This window comes from Canis lupus, chromosome Y (genome assembly GCF_048164855.1).
Source record: "Canis lupus baileyi chromosome Y, mCanLup2.hap1, whole genome shotgun sequence".
In the NCBI taxonomy this organism is placed as follows: domain Eukaryota; kingdom Metazoa; phylum Chordata; class Mammalia; order Carnivora; family Canidae; genus Canis; species Canis lupus.
This window is the reverse complement of record NC_132877.1, coordinates 8,565,543-8,587,288: the sequence shown is the minus strand read 5'-3', so window position 1 is coordinate 8,587,288 and position 21,746 is coordinate 8,565,543. Positions and strand designations below refer to the sequence as shown.

The 21,746-nt window shown below is 39.6% G+C and overlaps 1 protein-coding gene across 5 annotated transcripts in view; it reads left to right on the top strand.

Annotated features, from left to right (window-relative positions):
• Nucleotides 1–21,746, top strand: part of LOC140629012 (cullin-4B-like) — a 73,219-nt gene that overhangs the window by 44,377 nt on the left and 7,096 nt on the right. For all 5 annotated transcript variants that reach the window (XM_072818391.1, XM_072818392.1, XM_072818390.1 and 2 more), the window contains 3 exons: nt 17,425–17,510; nt 17,669–17,776; nt 18,620–18,733. In XM_072818391.1, the coding sequence (XP_072674492.1) occupies nt 17,425–17,510; nt 17,669–17,776; nt 18,620–18,733 (308 nt within the window). The remainder of the gene's footprint in view (nt 1–17,424; nt 17,511–17,668; nt 17,777–18,619; nt 18,734–21,746) is intronic.

Genomic DNA, 21,746 nt, shown 5'->3' with positions numbered 1-21,746 from the left:
TTCTGTATCATTTATTTCTGCTCTAATATGTACTATTTCCCTTCTGCTGGATTTAAGCTTTATTTGCTGTTCTTTTTCTAAATCCTTTAGGTGCAAGGTGAGATTGTGCATTTGAGACTTTTCTTCTTTCTTAAGACAGGCCTGAATTGCTATCTACTTCCCTCTTAGGACTGCCTTTGCTGCATTGCAGATGTTTTGGACTCTCATATTCTCATTTTCATTTGTTTCTATGTATTTTTCAATTTTTTCTTTAATATCGAGTTAACCCATTCATTATTTAGGAGGGGAGTAATACCCTCCTTGTATTTGTCATCTTTCCAATTTTTTTCTTGTGGTTGACTCCAAGTTTCACAGCATTGTGGCTGAAAATATATATGGTATGATTTCAAACTTTTGTACTTGAACGGGGGCGATTTGTGATCCAGTATGTGATCTATTCTTGAAAATATTCCATGTGCACCTGAGAAGAATGTGTATTCTCTTGCAATAGGAATGCTCTGAATATGTCTGTTGACTACATCCCGTCCAAGGTGTAATTCAAAGCTCTCAGACTTTGTTGATCTCTTGCTTTGATGATCTGTCCATTGTGAGTGGGATATAAAGTCCCCTACTGTATTATTATTATTGTATTATTATCAGTCATTAAGTTTATGTTTGTGATTAACTGATTTGTATATGTGGCTGTTCCCATGTTGAACACAAAAATATTTGCAATTGTTAGATCCTCTTCATGGATACTTAAGATGTACTACCATTCTTCATCTGTCAGTTTTTGTTTTAAAATCCAGTTTGCCTGATGGAAAAGATGAGTACTTTAGCTTCCTTTTGAAAACCATTAAATTCCTTCCTTTTAATCTGCAGGTGTCTTTGGATCTAAAATGACTCTCTTGTAGGCGCCATATAGATGGGTCTTATTTTTCTTTTTTAATCCATTGTGACATCTTATGTCTTTTGATTGAAATATTTAGCCTACTTAGATTCTGAATGATTATTGATAGATACGAATTTAGTGCCCTTTTGTTACCTGTGGATTTGGTGTTTCTAATGATATTCTTTCTTGTTTTGGCTTTTTTTTCCTCCACTCAAGGATTCCCCTGTGAATTTCTTGCAGGGTTGGTTTAGTGGTTATGAACTCCTATCGTTTTTTTTTTTTTTTTTTTTTTCCTGGAAAACTCTTTATCTCTACATTTATTCTGAATGACAGTGTTGTGGGAAAACTTGCGTTTTTCCACCTTTAGTATGTTGTGTGTATTTGCCACTTTCTTCTGGTCTGTAATATTTCTGTGGAGAGATCTACTGCAAACCTGATTTTTTCAGTGTCTTGCCTTATCGGTTAGGTATTTCTTTTCCCTTTTGCCTCTGGATTATCTCTGTATTTTGCAAAGTTTACTATAAAAAGTGTTGGTGTTGTACATTGTTTGTTGAATTTGATGGGATTTCTCTGTGCTTCCTGGATTTGGATGTCTGTTTCATTACCCAGGTTAGGGCAGTTCTCAGCTGTACATTGATGAAATTAATATTTTTTTAAAGATTTTATTTATTTAATCATGAGAGGGAAAGGGGAAGAGGGGGAGAAGAGAAAAGGGAGAGAATCCGGCTCCATCCCGGATCTCCAGGATCACACCCTGGGCTGAAGGCGGCACCAAACCACTGAGCCACTGAGGTTGCCTGATGAAATTAATATTCTGCCCCTTTTCCACTCTTTTTCTTCTGGGACTCCTCTATGAAATGGATCTTGGTGGTATCATTTTAAAGTTAAACCTTTTGTTTTCATTGTTTTATCTCTCTAGGAAGGGACTCTCTGGTGTCTTCCATGCTTTTCTCAAGCCCAGCTAGTACCCTTATGATTGTTTTAAATTCTTGCTCAGGCATGTTACTCACACATGTTTTGATTAGATCCCTGGCTGTGGAGTCTTACTGTTCTTTCCTTTGGTGTGAAATCCTCCATCTTGCCATTTTGTCTAGGCCACTCCGTGTTTGTGTGTGTGTGTGTGTGTGTGTGTGTGTGTGTGTGTGTGGAAGTCTGTTACATTCTTAGTACTGAAAGTAATAGTGATATATTAACTTAATAGTAGTAATAATCCATTAATAATTAATAGTACTATGTTAAGAAGAGTCTTATACTATCTTAGGCTTCATGCTTTAGGAAATGTTTCATAATGTGTACCGTGCTGTTGTGTATTGGCTGCCCCTACCTTCAGGTCAGTCCTTCGCAGAATTTCTCTTCACCTACAGTGGGGAGTATTTGGACCTTGTCCAGTGTGTGGCAGTCTTAAGAGGTGAGTTTTGGTCTGGTTGTTAAAAGAGGCTAGATCTTATTTCCAATAGAGTTGACCCCTTGCAGCAGTCTGTGATCAGTAGTCTTGGTCCTTGTAAGGGTTTTTTTTTCTCATCTTCTGTTTGAGGTCTTGCCTTGTTGGTTCTCATGCAGACAATCTGAGGAAAATGAAACTGCAGAGCACATGGTGGTGGGGCTTGTAAGTGGATCCATCCTCCACTGGAGTGCTGTATTGCTCAAGAGAGTAGATCAGTATTGATGGGTAAGGGAAATGGTGTCACCCCACTCTCTCATCCCTGGAGCAGATGTTACCTGCCACTCCTCATCCCTTAGAGAAAAGCAAACATTCTTCCCTCTTGTGTCCCAGATTTCCATCAGATTCTTGCCTTCACTCTATGCCATAGCTATATACCTGTCAGGCAGCATTTTCTTCCTGTGTTTTATCTCAAGTGTGGGCCTGAGTTTTATAACTCCAAATTTATGGATCTGGCACAGTGTGGACCTCCATTTACTCTTAGGACAGGGCACTGGCTCAAAGTTTATGGTACATAAAAAAGCCATTACCAGAGAATTATAGACCAGTATCCCTAATGATGCAGAAATTCTCACAAGGTAGTAACTAATCAGATGAAATGGTTACATTTAAAGTATTACTTACCATGACCAAGTGGGATTTATTCCTGGGCTACCAGGATGGTTCAGCATCTGCAAATCAATCAACACGGTACAGCACATTAATAAAAGAAAGGACAAGAACCTTATGATCCTCTCAACTGATACAGAAAAAACATTAGGTAAAACAACATCCTTTCTTGATAAAAGCCTTCAACAATGTAGGGATAGAGGGAACATACCTCAGCATCATAAAGGCCATATATGAAAGACCCACAAGTAATATCATCCTTAGTGGGGAAAACAGACCTTTTGTGCTAAGGAAAAGGACAGACACATCACAGGGATGCCCACTCTCTGCAGTGTTGTTTAACATAGTAAGGGAAGTTCTTAGCCTCAACAATCAGACAACAACACATATCAGGGGAATCGAATGGAGAACCCAGAAAAGGCCCCTCAACTCCATGGTCAACTAATATTTGACAAAGCTGGAAAGAATATCCACGGGAAAGAGGACAGTCTCTTCAATAAATGGTGCTGGGAAAATTGGACAGCCATGTGCAGAAGAATGAAACTAGACCACTCTCTTACACCCTACACAAAGATCAACTCAAAATGGATGAAAGATCTAAATGTGAGACAAGATTCCATCAGAATCCTAGAGGAGAACGCAGGCAAAACCCTTTTTGAACTCGACCACAGCAACTTCTTGCAAGATACATCCATGAAGGCAAGAGAAACAAAAGCAAAAATGAATTATTGAGACTTCATCAAGATAAAAAGCTTCTGCACAGCCAAAGAAACAACACACAAAACTAAAGGACAACCTACAGAAAGGGAGAAGATATTTGCAAATAACGTATCAGATAAAGGGCTAGTATCTAAGATCTATAAAGAACTTACTAAACTCGATGGCGAAGAAACAAACAATCCAGTCATGAAAAGAGCAGAAGACATGAACATTTATTTCTTCATAGAAAACCTACACGTGGCCAACAAGCACATGAGAAAATGCTCCACATCACCTGCCATCAGGGAAATACAAATCAAAACCACAATGAGATACCACCTCACACCAGTGAGAATGGCGAAAATTAACAAGACAGGAAACCACAAGTGTTGGAGAGGATGTGGAGAAAGGGGATCTCTCCTGCACTGCTGGTGGAAATGTGAACTGGTACAGTCACTCTGGAAAACTGTGTGGAGGTTCCTCAAAGAGTTAAAGACAGACCTGCCCTATGACCCAACAATTGCACTGCTGGGGATTTACCCCAGATGCAGTGAAAAACCTGCACCCCAATGTTTATAGCAGCAATGTCCACAATAGCCAAACTGTGGAAGGAGCCTCGTTGTCAATCAAAAGATGAATGGATAAAGAAGATGTGGTCTATGTATACAATGGAATATTCCCCAGCCATTAGAAACAACAAATACCCATTTGCTTCAAAACGTGGGTGGAACTGGATGGTATTTTGCTGAGTGAATAAGCCAGTCGGAGAAGGACAAACATTGTATGGTCTCATTCATACAGGGAATATAGAAAATAGTGAAAGAGATTAAAGGGGAAAGGAGAGAAAATGAATAGGAAATATCAGTGAGGGTGACAGAACACGAGAGACTCCTCTAACTCTGGGAAAGGACAAGGGGTAGTGGAAGGGGAAGTGGGGAAGGACATGGGGTGACTGGGTGATAGGCACTGATGGGGGCACTTGATGGGATGCGCACTGGGTGTTATACTAGATGTTGGAAAATCGAACTCCAATAAAATATATATATTTAAAAACCCAATCAGACAGCAAAGGGAAATAAAAGGCAAGCACTCACATTGGCAAAGAAGTCAGACTTTCACTGTTTTCAGATAACATGATGCTATATAGAAAACCCAAAAGACTTCACCAAAAACATTGCTAGAATTGAGAAAGGAATTCAGCACAGGTGCTGGATACAAACTCAACTACAGAAGTCTGCACAACAACAATAAAATGAATTCAAGGAGTTGATCCCATTTCCAGTTGCATCAGAAACCATGTGCTCTGCCTAGGAATATACCTAGCCAAAGAGGGTCAAGATCAGGATTCTGAAAAGTATAAAACACTAATGAAAGCAATTGAGAAAGACATGAAAAAATGGAAGCACATTCCTTCCTCATGGATTGGAAGAACAGATATTGTTAACATGTGTCTAAGTGACTGGCTGTAGCCACGTACACATGGAAGGCAAACTCTATTAGAACCTCACCAGCATTTTTCACAGACCCAGAACAAACACTCCTAAAATTTGTATGGAACCAGAAAGTACCCTGTGAATTGCCAAAGGAACATTGAAAAAGGAAAAACAAAGCAGGAGACATCACAATCCCAGACTTCAAACTGTGTGTTAAAGTTGTGATCATCAAGACAGTATGCTACTGGCATAAAAACAGACACATAGATCATAAAATAGAGTACTTAGAAATGGACCTCAGATCTGTGCTTAAGTAATCTTCAAAAAAGCAGAAGAGAAAATCCAATGGGGAAAAAGACTTCTGTTCAACAAATGATGTTGGGGAAATTGGACAGTCACACGTATAAGAAGGAAGCTGGACCCCTTTTTATATAATACACAAATAGAAATTCAAAAAGGGTGGAAAGACCTAAATGTGAGACCGGCATCCATCAGCATCGTAGAAGAAAACACGATCAGCAACCGCTTTGACCTCCCCCACAGCAACTTCCTGCTAGAACGGTCTCCAGAGGCAAGAGAAACAAAAGCAAAAATGTACTATTGGCACTTTATCAGGATAAAAAGCTTTTGGACAGGAAAAGAAATGATCAGCAAAACTAAAAGGCAACTTACAGAATGGAGAAGATATCCAGAAATAACAGAATAAGGGCTAGTATCCAGAGTTTATAAATAACTCCTCAAAATCAATACCCCCAAAATACAAAATCCAGTTAGGAAATGGGCAGAAGATGTGAACAGACATGGAGACATGTCTCCAGAGAAGACATCCAGATAGCTAACAGACAAATGAGAAAATGCTCCACATCACATGCCATCAAGGAAATACGAATTAAAACCGCAATGAGATCCCACCTCACACCAGTCAGAATGGTTAAAATAAACAAGTCAACAAACAATGGATGTTGGTGAGGATGCAGAGAAAGGAGAATCTGTTGGTGGGAATGCAAAGTGGTGCACCATTGTGGAAGACATTATAGAGGTTTCTCAAAACGTTACAAATAGAAGTATTCAGCAATTGCACTATTAGGTATTTATTCCAAAGGATACAAGAAATAGTGATTTGTGAAGGCATATGTACCCCAGTGTCCACAATAGCCAAACAGTGGAAAGAGCTAAGCTGCCCATGAACAGATGGATTAAGAAGATGTGAAATATGCGATGGAACATGCTGTGGTCTTCTAAACCTTCAGCTTTTTTGCTCCCCTGCCTGTAAAATCTGTCGATAATCATCTGCTCTAATTTTCCCCTGGTTTTGTGGAAGTGTTTCTCTGGGGCAATCTGTATCCCCTGTTTTTTTCTGTTTCTTTCTCTATCCTCTCTCTGAGAGCAAGGCTCTCTGCTGTAGCTCCTGTGATTCTTTTCTCTTTGGAATCTCATCTCTGTATGTCCTAATTTTTCATAGTATGGCCTTCCCCCCCACCCCCGCCAGTTGTGCAGTTTGTTTTCTCAGCATTCAGATTGCGTTTGGAATGATTTGCTACTTATCTAGCTGAGTTCAAAGGATAAGGCAATCTTAGGGTCCCCCTATTGCTCTGCTATTTTACTTCTTCCCTCAGTTGGTATTTTTTAAAGAACCAACTCATTGATCTTTTCTGTTACCTTGTTAATCAATATTCAATTTATTTCATCTCTGATCTTATTTCCTCCCTCTTACTATCTTTTTTCTTCTATTTCTCTTCCTGTTGGGTTGAAGGTTTATGTTTTGCTTGCTTCTTTTTTGGATATATTTATTTTTTATTTACTTCTGTATTCACGAGACACACACACACACACAGAGAGAGAGAGAGAGAATCAAGTCATAGGCAGAGGGAGAAGCAGGATCCGTGCAGGGAGCACGATGCAGGACTCGATCCTGGGACTCCAGGATCATGCCCTGAGCCGAAGGCAGATGCTCAGTGCATTGCTGCTATAAACATTGGGGTGCAGGTTTCTTGGTTTTTCACTGCATCTCTATCTTTGGGGTAAATCCCCAGTAGTGCAATTGCTGGGTGCATCTAGGTGAGCCACCTAGACATCCCTGTTTTGCTTACTTCTTAAGCTAGGCCTGTATTGCTGCAATCTTCCTACTTAGAAGAGGATTCACAGCATTCCAGGCCCTCCTGTTTCGTTTCTTCAATCCCACATTTGGTGAAGTTATGTGTCATTTGTTTTTCTCTGACATGTTTTGACTAGCCCTATATTCTCTATCATTGCAACAGGTAAGATTTCATTATTTTTGATGACTAACAGTCCATTTAATGTATATATCTCACATCATCTTTATCCATTAGTCAAGGTGAACTGATGCTGTTTCCACATTGCTGTAAGTCGGGTATTTAAGTCCCTTACTACTATTGTATTATTATTAATGAGTACCTTTATGGTAATCATTTATTGTATTATATATTAACATGTTTTTATGTATTAACATGCCACATTGAAGACATAAATGATTACAATCTTTAGATCTTTTTGTTGGATAGACCTCTTTATTTTGGTATAGTGCCCTTCCTCATCTGTTAATACAGTCTTTGGTTTAAAGTCTAGTTTGGGGGAACCGTTAGTGGCTCAGGGAATTAAACATCTGCCTTTGGCTAAGGTGGTGATTTCCAGGTCCTAGAAGTCGCACATGTGCTCCCTGCTCTGTGGAGAGCTTCTCCTTCTGCTTTCCACTTCCCCTGCTTCTGCTTGCTCACACACTGTTGGTAAAAATCAATCAATCAATCTTTAAAACATACAAATAAAGTCTAGTTTGTCTAGGGGAAGTAAGGCTACTGCAGCTTTCTTTGGACTTTCATTTGCATGAAAAATATTTTTACCCCCGCCCCCAACATTTAATCTGCAGCTGTCTTTAGCTCTAAAACAAGTCTCTTATTGACAGTTTACAGTTGGATCTTGTTTTTTTTTTTAAATCATTTTAACACTCTGTGTATTTTGATAGAAGCATTTAGTTTACTTACATTCAAATGCATTATTGATATAAAATGTATATTCTCATTGTATAGCTTGTTTTCTCCGTTCTGGAGATCTTTTTTCTGGTGTTTCCTTGTTTTATGTAACATTTTGTTTCTGCTTTGCCCTCCAAGAGGCAACTTTAATATTTCTTGCAGGGATGGCTTGTTTTATTTATTATTATTTTTGTATATTTTTATTGGAGTTCGATTTGCCAACATCTAATAAAATAACCAGTGCTCATCCCATCAAGTGCCCCCATCAGTGCCCGTCACCCAGTCACCATCCCCCTGCCCACCTCCTCTTCCACCACCCCTTGTTCTTTCCCAGAGTTAGGAGTCTCTCATGTTCTGTCACCCTCACTGATACTTCCCACTTATTTTCTCTCCTTTCCCCTTTAATCTCTTTCAGTTTTTTTATGTTCCCAGTAAGAATGAGACCATACAATGTTTGTCCTTCTCAGATTATTAAGCACTCAGCATAACACCCTCCATTTCTATCCACGTTGAAGCAAATGGTGGTTATTTGTTGTTTCTAATGGCTGAGGAATATTCCATTATATACATAGAGCACATCTTCTTTATCCATTCTTGTCCTCGACGGACACTGAGGCTCTTTCCACAGTTTGGCTATTGTGGACATTGCTGCTACAAACATTGGGGTGCAGGTGTCCGGCTGTTTCACTGCATCTGTATCTTTGGGATACCCAGTAGTGCAATTGCTGGGTCAGAGGGTAGTTCTATTCGTTTTTTTTTTTTTTTTTTTTTTTTTTTTTATTTATTCATGAAAGAAACAGAGAAGCAGAGACACAAGTAGACGGAGAAGCTGCCTCCATGCAGGAAGCCCGACCTGGGACTTGTTCCCAGGACTCCAGGATCACACCCTGAAGTGAAGGCAGTGCTAAACCACTGAGCCACCATGGCTGCTGAGGTAGTTCTGTTTTTCACTCATCGAGGAACCTCCACACAGTTTTCCAGAGTGGCTGTATCACCTCACATTCCCACCAACAGTGCAGGAGGGCTCTCCTTTCTCCACATCTTCTCCAACATTTGTGGTTTCCTGCCTTGTTAATTTTCCCCATTCCCACTGGTGTGAGGTGGTACTGCGTTGTGGTTTTGATTTGTATTTCCCTGATGGCAAGCGATGCAGAGCATTTCCTCATGTGCTTGTTGGCCATGTCTATGTCTGCCTTGGTGAAATTTCGTTCATGTCTTTCGCCCATTTCATGATTGAATTATTTGTTTCTTTGCTGCTGAGTTTAATAAGGGCTTGGATACCAGCCCTTTATCTGATAGGTCATTTGCAAATATCTTCTCCCATTCTGTAGGTTGTCTTTTAGTTTAGTTTATTGTTCTTTTCCTGAGCAAAAGCTTTTTATCCTGATGAAGTTCCAATAGTTCATTTAGCTTCTGTTTCCCTTGCCTTCATAGAGGTATCTTGCAAGAACTTGCTGTGGGCAAGTTCAGAAAGGGTGTTTCCTGTGTTCTCCTATAGGATTTTGATGGATTGCGGTCTCCTTTTAGATCTTTCATCCACCTTGAGTTAATCTTTGTGTATGGTATAAGAGAATGGTCTAGTTTCATTCTTCTGCACATGGCTGTCCTATTTTCCAAGCACCATTTATTGAAGGGACTGTCCTTTTTCCAGGGGAAATTCCTTTCTGCTTTGTCAAATATTAGTTGACCCGAGAGTTGAGGGCCCGTTTCTGAGTTATGTATTCTTGTTTTTTTTTATCGGAGTTCAATTTGCCAACATATAGCATAATACCCAGTGCTCATCCCATCAAGTGCCCCTCTCACCGCACGTCACACAGGAACCCCACACCCCGCCCACCTCCCTTTCCACCACCCCTTGTTCCTTTCCCAGAGTTAGGAGCCTCCCAGGTTCTGTCTCCCTTTCTGATATTTCCCACTCATTTTTTCTCCTTTCCCCTTTATTCTCTTTCACTATTTTTTATATTCCCCAAATGAATGAGACCATATAATGTTTGTCCTTCTCCGATTGACTTATTTTCACTCAGCATAATATCCTCCAGTTCCATCCACGTCGAAGCAAATGGTGGGTATTTGTTGTTTCTGACGACTGAGTAATATTCCATTGTATACGTAAACCACATCTTCTTTATCCATTCATCTTTTGACGGACACCAGGACTCCTTCCACATTTGGCTATTGTGGCCATTGCTGCTATAAACATCAGGGTACAGGTGTCCTGGTGTTTCACTGGATCTGTATCTTTGGGGTAAAACCTCAGCAGTGCACTTGCTGGGTCGTAGGGCAGATCTATTTTTAACTCTTTGAGGAACCTCCACACAGTTTTCCAGAGTGGTGGCATCAGTTCACATTCCCACCAACAGTGCAGGAGGGTTCCCCTTTCTCCACATCCTCCACTACATTTGTGGTTTCCTGTGTTGTTACTTTTTCCCATTCTCACTGGTGTGAGGTGGTACCTCCTTGTGGTTTTGTATGTATTTCCCTGATGGCAGGTGATGTGGAGCATTTTCTTTTTTTTTTAAATAATAAATTTATTTTTTATTGGTGTTCAATTTGCCAACATACAGAATAACACCCATTGCTCATCCCATCAAGTGCCCTTGTCAGTGCCCCCCACCAAGTCACCCCCACCCCCGCCCTCCTCCCCTTCCACCACCCCTAGTTCATTTCCCAGAGTTAGGAGTCCTATGTTCTGTCTCCCTTTGTGATATTTCCTACCCAATTCTTCTCCCATTCCCTTCCATTCCCTTTCACTATTATTTATATTCCCCAAATGAATGAGAACATATAATGTTTGTCCTTCTCTGATTGACTCATTGCACTCAGCATAATACCCTCCAGTTCCATCCACGTTGAAGCAAATGCTGTGTATTTGTCATTTCTAATGGCTGAGTAATATTCCATTGTATACATAAACCACATCTTCTTTATCCATTCATCTTTCAATGGACAACGAGGCTCCTTCCACAGTTTGGCTGTTGTGGACATTGCTGCTAGAAACATCGGGGTGCAGGTGTCCCGGCATGGCATTGCATCTGTATCTTTGGGGTAAATCCCCAACAGTGCAATTGCTGGGTTTAAGGGCAGGTCTGTTTTTAACTCTTTGAGGAACCTCCACACAGTTTTCCAGAGTGGCTGAACCGTTGCACATTCCCACCAACAGTGTAAGAGGGTTCCCTTTTCTCCACATCCTCTCCGACATTTGTGGTTTCCTGCCTTGTTAATTTGCCCCATTCTCACTGGTGTGAGGTGGTATCTCATTGTGGTTTTGATTTGTATTTCCCTGATGGCAAGTGATGCAGAGCGTTTTCTCATGTGTGTGTTGGCCATGTCTGTGTCTTTCTCTGTGGGGTTTCTGTTCATGGCTTTTGCCCATTTCATGATTGGGTTGTTTATTTCTGTGGTGTTGAGTTTAGTAAGTTCTTTATAGATCTTGGAAACTAGCCCTTTATCTGATATGTCATTTGCAAATATCTTCTCCCATTCTGTCAGCTGTCTTTTCGTTTTGTTGCTGTATCCTTTGCTGTGCCAAAGCTTCTTATCTTGATGAAGTCCCAATAGTTCATTTCTGCTTTTGTTTCTTTTGCCTTCATAGGTGTATCTTGTAAGAAGTTACTGTGGCCGAATTCAAAAAGGGTGTTGCCTGTGTTCTCCTCTACGATTTTGATGGAATCTTGTCTCACATTTGGATCTTTCATCCATTTTGAGTTGATCTTTGTGTGTGGTGAAAGAGAGTGGTCTAGTTTCATTCTTCTGCATGTGGATGTCCAGTATTCCCAGCACCATTTATTGAAGACACTGTCTTTCTTCCAGTGGATAATCTATCCTCCTTTATCGAATATCAGTTGACCATAAAGTTGAGGATCCACTTCTGGATTCTCTATTCTGTTCCATTGACCTATGTGTCTGTTTTTGTTGTGCCAGTACCACACTGTCTTGATGACCACAGCTTTGTAGTACAACCTGAAATCTGGCATTGTGATGGCCCCACCTATGGTTTTCTTTTTTAAAATTCCCCTGGGTATTTGGGGTCTTTTCTGATTCCACACAAATCTTCAAATAATTTGTTCTAACTCTCTGAATAGAGTCCATGGTATTTTGATAGGGATTGCATTAAACGTGTAAATTGCCCTGGGTAATACATTGACATTTTCACAAGATTAATTCTGCCAATCCATGAGCATGGAATGTGTTTCCATCTCTTTGTGTCTTCCTCAATTTCTTTCAGAAGTGCTCTATAGCTTTTAGGGTATCGATCCTTTACCACTTTGGTTAGGTTCATTCCTAGGTATCTTACGGTTTTGGGTGCAATTGTCAATTGGATTGATTCCTTAATTTCTCTTCTTTCAGTCTCATTGTTAGTGTATAGAAATGCCACTGACTTCTGGGGATTGATTTTGTATCCTGCCATACTGCCAAATTGCCGTATGAGTTCTAGCAATCTTGGGGTGGAGTCTTTTGGGTTTTCTACGTACAGTAGTATCATGTCATCTGGGAGGAGGGAGAGTTTGACTTCTTCTTTGCCAATTCGAATGCCTTTAATGTCTTTTTTGTTGCCTGATTGCTGAGGCCAGGATTTCTAATATTGTGTTGGATAGCAGTGGTGAGAGTGGACATCCCTGTCTTGTTCCTGATATTAGGGGAAAGGCTCTCAGTGTTTCCCCATTGAGAATGATATTTGCTGTGCGCTTTTCATAGATGACTTTTAAGATGCTGGAGAATGTTACTTCTATCCCTATACTCTGAAGCGTTTTGTTCCCGAAATGGGTACTGTATTTTGTCAAATGCTTTCTCTGCATCTGTTGAGAGGATCATATTATTCTTGTTTTTTCTCTTGTTGATATGATCTATAGATTGATTTTTTTTATTGTTTTATGGGTGTTGAACCGGCCTTGTATCCCAGGGATTAATCCCACTTGGGCATGGTGAATAATCTTCTTAATGTTCTGTTGAGTCCTATTGGCTAGTATCTTGTTGAGAGTTTTTGCATCATGTTCATCTGGGATATTGGTCTATAGTTCTCTTTTTTTTGTGGTGTCTTTGGTTTTGGAGTTAAGGTGATCCTGGCCTCATAAAACGAGCTTGGAACTATTCCGTCCCTTTCTATCATTCTGAACGGCTCTAGTAGCATAGGTATCATTTCTTCTTTAAACGTTTGATAGAATTCCCCTGGGAATCCATCTGGCCCTGCCTGGACTTTTGTGTCTTGGGAGGTTTTTGATACTCCTTCAATTTCCTCGCTGGTTATTGGCGTGTTCAAGTTTTCTATTTCCTCTTGTTCCAGTTTTGGTCATTTAGGTTTTCCAGAAATGCATCCATTTCTTCTAGATTGCCTAATTTATTGGTGTATAGCTGCTCATACTGTGTTTTTTAAATCATTTGTGTTTCCCTGGTGTTGGTAGTGATCTCTCCTTTCTCATTCATGATTTTATTAATTGTCTTTTGTTTTATTTTTAATAAGGGTGGCTAATGGTTTATCTGTCCTATTAATTCTTTCAAAGAACCAACTCCTGGTTTCGCCTATCTGTTCTACAGTTTTTCTGGCCTCTGTTTCATTGAGTCCTGCTCAAATCTTTATTATCTCTCTTCTTCTGCTTGGTGTAGGTTTTATTTGCTATTCTTTCTCCAGTTCCTGTAGGTGGGAAGGTAGCTTGTGTATTTGGGTTTTTCCAATTTTTTGAAGGATGCTTATATTGCAACATATTTCCCTCTTAGGATTACTTTTGCTGGATTACTTTTGCTGTATCCCAAAGATTTTGAACAATTGTATCTTCATTTTCATTAGTTTCCATGAATCTTTGTAATTCTTCTCTAATTTCCTGGTTGACCCTTTCATCTTTTCGTAGGATGCTCGTTAACCTCCACATACTTGAGTTTCTTCCGGAGTTCTTCTTGTGACTGAGTTCTAGTTTCAGAGCATTGTGCTCTGCAAATATGTAGGGGACAACCCCAGTCTTTTGGTATTGGTTGAGACCTGATTTGTGACCCAGTGTGTGGTCTGTTCTGGAGAAAGTTTCATGTGCACTTGAGAAGAATGTATATTCATTTGCATTTGGATGGTAAGTTCTGTATATATCTGTGAAATCTATCTGGTCCAGCATATCTTTTAAAGCCCTTAAAGCCCTTGTTTCTTTGATGATGATGTTCTTAGAATATCTGTCATTTGCAGAAAGTGCCATGTTGATATCTCTTACTATTTAGTGTATTATTATCTAAGTATGTAGTTTTTGGTTAATACTTGATTAATGTACTTGTTAGCTCCCACAGTAGGGGCATAACTCTTCATGACTGTTAGGTCTTCCTTTGGATAGACTCTTTAAATATGAAACGGTGTCCCTCTTCATCTCTTACTACAGGCTTTGGGATAAACTTTAATTTATTTGATATAAGGATTGCTACCCCGGCTTTCTTCTGAGGATCATTTGAATGTTGCATGGTTCTCCAACCTTTCATTTTCAGGCTGGAGGTGTCCTTAGGTCTCAAATGAGTCTCTTGTAGACTGCAAATAGATGGGTCTTCTTGCTTTTTTCCATTCTGAAACCCTGCATCCTTTGATGGGATCATTTAGCCCATTCACCTTAAGAGCAACTACTGAAAGATAAGAATTTAGTTTCATCATAATACCTATTCCATTCCTGTTTTTGTGGATTATTTCTTTGGGCTTTCTCTTTCTTTTACAGGGTTCCCCTTAATATTTCTTGCAGAGCTGGTTCAGTGGTCACATAATCTTTCAGTTTTTGCCTATCTTAGAATTCTTTCTCTCTCCTTCTATTCTGAATGAGAGCCTTGCTGGATAACATATTCTTGGTTGCATGGTCTTCTCATTTAGTACCCTGTGTATATCTTGCCAGCCCTTTCCTTTCCTTCCAAGTCTCTTTGGAGTGGTATGCTGTGAATCTAATATTTATTGCCATATAACTTAGAATTCTCTTGTCTATTGCTGATTTAAGGATTTTCTCTCTATCTTTGGAATTTGCAAGTTTCACTATTAAATGTCAGGGTGTTGAAAGTTTTTTATTGATTTTGGGGGGAACCTCCCTCTCTCCTGGATCTGAATGCCTGTTTCTCTCCCAAATTAGGGAAGTTCTCAGCTATGATTTATTCAAATATGCTTTCTGGCCCTCTGTCCCTGTTGGTGCTCTCTAGAACCCCAATTATATGTATATTTTTCCTAATGAGGCTGTCATTTATTTTCCTTACACTTTCCTCATGGTCTTTCACTTGTTTTTCTCTTTTTTCCTCAGCTTCCTTCCTTGCCACCAGCTTGTGTTCTATGTCTCTCACTCTTTTTTCCACCTCATTAACCCTCGTCGTTTGGACCTCCAGTTTGGATTGCATCTCATTTCATTGATTTTTAATTTTGCTGATTAGATCCAAGTTCTGCAGTCATGGAGTCTCTTGAATCCTTTATGCTTTTTTCAAGAACTACAAGTAGTTTATAATTGTGCATGTGAATTGGCTTTCTGACTTCGAATTGTAATCCAAACTCTGTAACTCTGTGGCAGATTCTCCCGTGGTGAATTATTCTTTGTAGTCATTTTTCCAGTGCAGAGTGGCTGTATGAGTGGATTGAGTCAAGAATGTCAACCACGACCTACGTTCACCATAGATTATTATTTCGAGTTCAGAGACCAGAAATTGAAATCAAGTTCTTGGTCAAGAACTTGCTCTTCCCATCTCTTCTTCCAGCTGGTCATCTGGGGGAGATGCCTGCTGTGCTGATTCTCAGGTGTGTGCACCTGGAGGAGCTGCCCCACCCCCTGCCAGGTGCAGGGCTCAGTGGGAGCTGTTTACCCTGTGAGACCTCTGTTCCCTGGCAGTGCTTTCCCCCCAGGCACGAGGAAAACAACAAGGGAGGTGGCCAGAATTCCAGCTCTGGAGTCAGCTCCCTGCACTAACTGCCGCAGTCTCCCAGTCTTCCTGGGATTCTTCCTGGGATGGTGTGGGTGCAGTGATCTCACAGCCTGCAGGGGCCAGGTTTCAGGAAAGTCCTCACTGTCCTGTGCCCTCCCTGCTTTCGCCTGTCCCAGGGGAGTGCAGGATCGTGGTGCTTTGGGATCCGGGGCCCTGTGCTGCTGGGATCGTGGTCCCAGTGGCAGGGCTCCCGAAAACGCAGCAGGGCACAGACACCTCCGTCTGGAGCTGCCCTCCTAATCCACTGGCTTCTCCCAAATGCCCCGCTGGCCAAACACTCCAGCCCATTACCGAGATTTGTCCACAGTTTATGGTGCACTTTCCCAGAATGAACCATCACGGAGCCCCTTCTCTCATTGTGACTCAGAAAACTGGAGGCTTCACTGGTCCTCTTGCCATTCTGCCCAATTTCCGTGCTAAGCACTTTTCCTTCTGGGAAGAATCAGGGGTGGAATTTTAAACTTCCTCCTTCTCCAAGGCTGGGCTTTCCTGTCTTGGAGGCTTTTGTTGCCTGGCTTTAGCCTGACTCTTCACACATACCACCCCCCCCCCAACTTGATCATTTTTTCTTTTATTATTTTCCACCTTCTACCTTGCTAGAAGGGAAAACCCTTCTCTTTGTAGCATTCAGGCTATTCTCTCTTTAAATTTCACGTCGAGTTCATAGGTGTTCAGGATGATTGGAAAGTTATCTAGGTAAGTTGGTTGGGCCAGGTGAGTTGAGGACCCCTACTCCTCTGCCATCTTGCCTCTATCTCAATTTTTTTTTAATTTTTATTTATTTATGATAGTCACAGAGAGAGAGAGAGAGAGAGAGAGAGAGAGAGAGAGAGAGGCAGAGACACAGGCAGAGGGAGAAGCAGGCTCCATGCACCGGGAGCCCGATGTGGGACTCGATCCCGGGTCTCCAGGATCGCGCCCTGGGCCAAAGGCAGGCGCTAAACTGCTGCGCCACCCAGGGATCCCCTATCTCAAATTTTTTATTCCTGAAAATGACTACTGTTCCCAGTCTTTTGGCATGTCTTTTTTTTTTTTTTTTTTGCCCCAAACCATTACTTCTGTTTAGGCTGGAAGAGCTTATTTATTTATCTTTGAATGTTCTGGGGAACTTTCTGATAGAGTCCTGGGTTAGTTACTCTGGGAGACTTGAATTGAGTCCAGACAAATACAGTTTCTTGGGAACCAGATATTCAATTGGAACCATAAACAGTGATGCACAAGATTTCTTTTTGACAGGAAATTGGATAGAATATAGTAAGGTAAAATACTGCATACTTAAATTTATGTTGCCTTTATACTGGTTAATCAGTTGGTTTATGAGAACCTTCGAATATCTCTCAGAATTTTGGTAAGGTATAATTCTGATACTTCTGTAAGGTTTCTCAGTGTATATTTCAGGGAGCTGGGCTCTCAGAGTTCCCGATCTATAGTATTCCTCAATGTCACCTATAATTGTTTTAAAATATTTTACAGAATGTGGAACTGCTTTCACTAATAAACTTCAAGGAATGTTTAAAGACATGGAGCTTTCCAAAGATACCATGATTCAGTTAAAACAGGTATTTAATTAATTTCATTTTGAATGCAGGGTATATCTTTAGTGAGTAATTTATCATTAATTTATCAAGTTGTTTTTAGTAATGAATTTCTATTACAGAGTTATAACCATGTAGGGGTTTTTAAATTCTTATTTGATTGCATTCTTTTATTCTTACAGTATATGCAGAACCAAAATATACCAGGAAACATTGAATTGACTGTGAATATTCTGACGACAAGTTTTTGGCCAACCTATATCCCTAAGGAGATCCATTTACCCCCAGAGGTAAGAAATTCGTTGTTTATGACTATAAATATATCCCGTAGCAGATAAGTTTTAATGTAACCTTTTAAGTTTCTGTGCCATTTTTTATGTTAATATAAGTATCACTTTAATGTTGCCCATTTTGAAAGGTATTTTTTCAGGTTTTAGGATGGAGATTTAATCTGGCAACCAGATTAAACAGTTCAGTATTCAAGAAATTTAATAGTTTAGTTTGTTGTTATTATGTAGTCAGATGAGATTCTAAATCTATCATCCTGGCTTCCTTCTGCTTTCAGGCTGTGCTTTTTACTGGTATTGGCTTCTATTTTCTTTACAGTGTTTTAATATAACTATTTATTCATGTATCATGTAAATATATGATGGAAAAAGGATTCAGCACATCATTGTTCTACTCATTCCATTTAGTAATCATGGAAATTCGTGTCCATGTACCACCAATTTTCAGCATGCAGCTTTGGTTTTAGCTTTCTCTTCTCTGCTAAATCAATTACCCATCATCTTTTTAATGGTCCCCTTTTATTAATGTTGGCAACTCAGTTGCTATTATCTTTACTTTCTTTCTACATGGATTTATTTTTCATAATTATATTACCATGTTTGTCATTTTCCGTAAGAGCATATGTAAGCTATTGAACACATACATATAAACTAGAAGAAAATAACAATGGTTTGTTTTCTACTTTCAGAGCTCTCATTTTTCTCACTCAGTCCTTTCCCTAAAAGTCTCTTACATAGTCCTGTGTGAGGTGGTGATATACAATTTTAAATATAATACTCTAGGGCTGCCACTGGTACGATAGCTAGCATAAGTTTCAATACTGATGCTTTACTTCTTTCCTCCAGATGGAAAGACTTCAGGAAAATTTCAAAAATTTCTACTTAAGCAAACACAGTGGCCGGAAACTTCAGTGGCAGTCAACTCTTGGACACTGTGTTCTTAAAGCTGAATTTAAAAAGGTAAGCAAGTGATTTTTAAGGATAGCATTTTACTTTTAAATAATAGTTTTATCTTCATAAAGAATATTTTAATACATATTTTTCTTATGAAGGAAGTTCATTTATTTAATGATGAAGTGTTTGAACTTTGAATGTATGTATCATTTGCATTGCTGATGCATGTATCATTTTTGTAGAAATCAGTTATTTTTTTATAATAAATTTATTTTTTATTGGTGTTCAATTTGCCAACATGCAGAATAACACCCAGTGATCATCCCGTCAAGTGCCCCCTTCAGTGCCCGTCACCCATTCACCCCCACCCCCCGCCCTCCTCCCTTTCCACCACCCCTAGTTCGTTTCCCAGAGTTAGGAGTCTCTATGTTCTGTCTCCCTTCCTGATATTTCCCATGCACTTCTTCTCCCTTCCCTTATATTCCCTTTCATTATTATTTATATTCCCCAAATGAATGAGAACATATAATGTTTGTCCTTCTCCGATTGACTTACTTCACTCAGCATAGTACCCTCCAGTTCCATCCACGTTGAAGCAAATGGTGGGTATTTGTCCTTTCTAATGGCTGAGTAATATTCTATGGTATACATAAACCACATCTTCTTTATCCATTCATCTTTTGATGGACACCGAGGCTCCTTCCACAGTTTGGCTATTGTGGACATTGCTGCTAGAAACATCGGGGTGCAGGTGTCCTGGCGTTTCATTGCATCTGTATCTTTGGGGTAAAGATTGCTGGGTCATAGGGCAGGTCAATTTTTAACTCTTTGAGGAACCTCCACACAGTTTTCCAGAGTGGCTGCACCATTTCACACTCCCACCAACAGTGCAGGAGGGCTCCCCTTTCTCCACATCCTCTCCAACATTGGCTGTTTCTTGCCTTGTTAATTTTCCCCATCCTCACTGGTGTGAGGTCAAATCTCATTGTGGTTTTGATTTGTATTTCCCTGATGGCAAGTGATGCCAAATCAGTTTTTAAAACATTACTTATTTAAACATTACTTTTAAAACATTAATTTTAATTTCCTTTTTGTCCACTCTTGGATTTCTGTGATATTAAACCACACTCTTTGCTCTCTGATCGTTCAAAATCACTATCAGTAATTATTAGAGCCCTGGCCATTTACCACTCTGACCTCACAAGCCTGATGGAAGCTTGCACTTAATCAGCACAGTGTGAAATTTATTCTGACATAGTTGGGTGTGGAGTGTTTTATTGAAACTATTAGGATTAAAGGAAAAAAATAAGACCAGCACCAAAGCTCCTTGGATTGTGTAGCACATTAACTTTTTGATGCAATGAAAAAAATGAAGGAAAGAAGAAAAATGTTGACTGAGCTCTCAGAGATCAGTTCTTGATGCCTGGGACTTAGGAATTGATTTGGGACAAAATAGGCAATTAATTGCCTTGTGTGTTTAATGCCATTCATTGCCTGAACTTCTGAGATAATGACACAGCAATTAGCTGGCTCTCTTTTCTTATCAGTACTTTTAACTCTTGCCCCGGTGGTAGGTTGAAGATTGGGTCCCCAAGATAATATCTTATTATTCTCTGGAACTGTAACATTTCTTTATATGAAAAGAAGAAAAAGGTCTTTGCAGATGTGATGAAAGACCTTGAGGTAAAGTCTTAATCCGTAATCCAGAAAGTCCTCCTGGATTATCTGAATGGGCCCTAAATGCCATACCAAAGGTTACATACAAACTCACACACCATTCTCCCTCACCCCCTTCCCAAGACACACACACATGCATGTGCACGCGCGCGCGCACACACACACACACACAAACGGAGAGAAAGAGACAGAGAGAGAGGAATGGTATTGTGAAAATGGCTGGAGGATACTGTAAACTCCCTGAAGAGAGTATAACCCTGCCACACATTGATTCTTACCCAGTGATACTCATGTGAATTCCGGACCTTCAGAACTGTGATAGAATATATACTTGTTTCACTTTGCGCCACTGTTTGTGGTAAGTCTTATAGCAGCCACAAGAAGTTTATATATCCTCCAGAGCACTTCACTGTGTGACACTTTTTTCTTTTCATAGAAGCCCCAGGCATTGACAATCCATAGATAAATATCTCCAACATGTTTCTCTCTACCTTCAAAGAAGACTGAATCTATTCCTTAAGTGTATAAATTGAGTATGGTGGCTCAGTGATCAAAGTATTAAGAGATGATGAGAGATTTTGTCTTTAATTCTGTCTCTGCCAGTTTGGGAAAGGCCATGCTGAAAAGCAATAACTCACATTTGATTTGAACCTAGGAAAATGTAAACCATGTTTACATTTCAGGAGTGATAATAGTTAGACCCTTAAGGGTCTCAGGGTAATATAAGATACACTTGATTTCCCAAGGTAAAGTTGGACCTAGATGATGTAAATTCTCAGGTTACATCTGAATATTTAATATTATTGAAAGAACTTACACAAGAGGATGAATAATTACAACTAATTTTTATATGATATGTATGAATGCATTATTATGCTTGCTCTTACATACATATGGGAAACTCAATGTATACCTGATAACAAGTAAAATAGTACAGAAATGTCATTAAAAATGACAAACTTAATCATACTTCTTTCACTTCAGGAAGCCTGAAAAGATAAAGAATTTGCCTCCAACCATTTTGTCTTCTATCATGCTGCAAACATACAATACAATTCGTTTTACTGATTTTTACTAATTTCACTAATATTAGAGATTTCTAATGTGCAATTTTCACTTCACTCTTCTGGATTCATCATGAGCATCTATATTAATTAATAAATGAAAAGTCAAATTTTAATTGCTTTCTATGGTGAATCTTCTTAACAGTTCAAAGTCCTTCACTTAGGAAAGAAAACACCGCTAATTATTAGTGACACTAACATTTGTAATACAATTGGAAAAGGGAATCAAGAAAGACTGTGATATTTTCCTGAATTATTCTATATGCTGATAATACCAGATTGAGTTAGATAGGACCAGTCTTCTTGCTGGTTGGACTCTCATTATTTGAGAAATTATA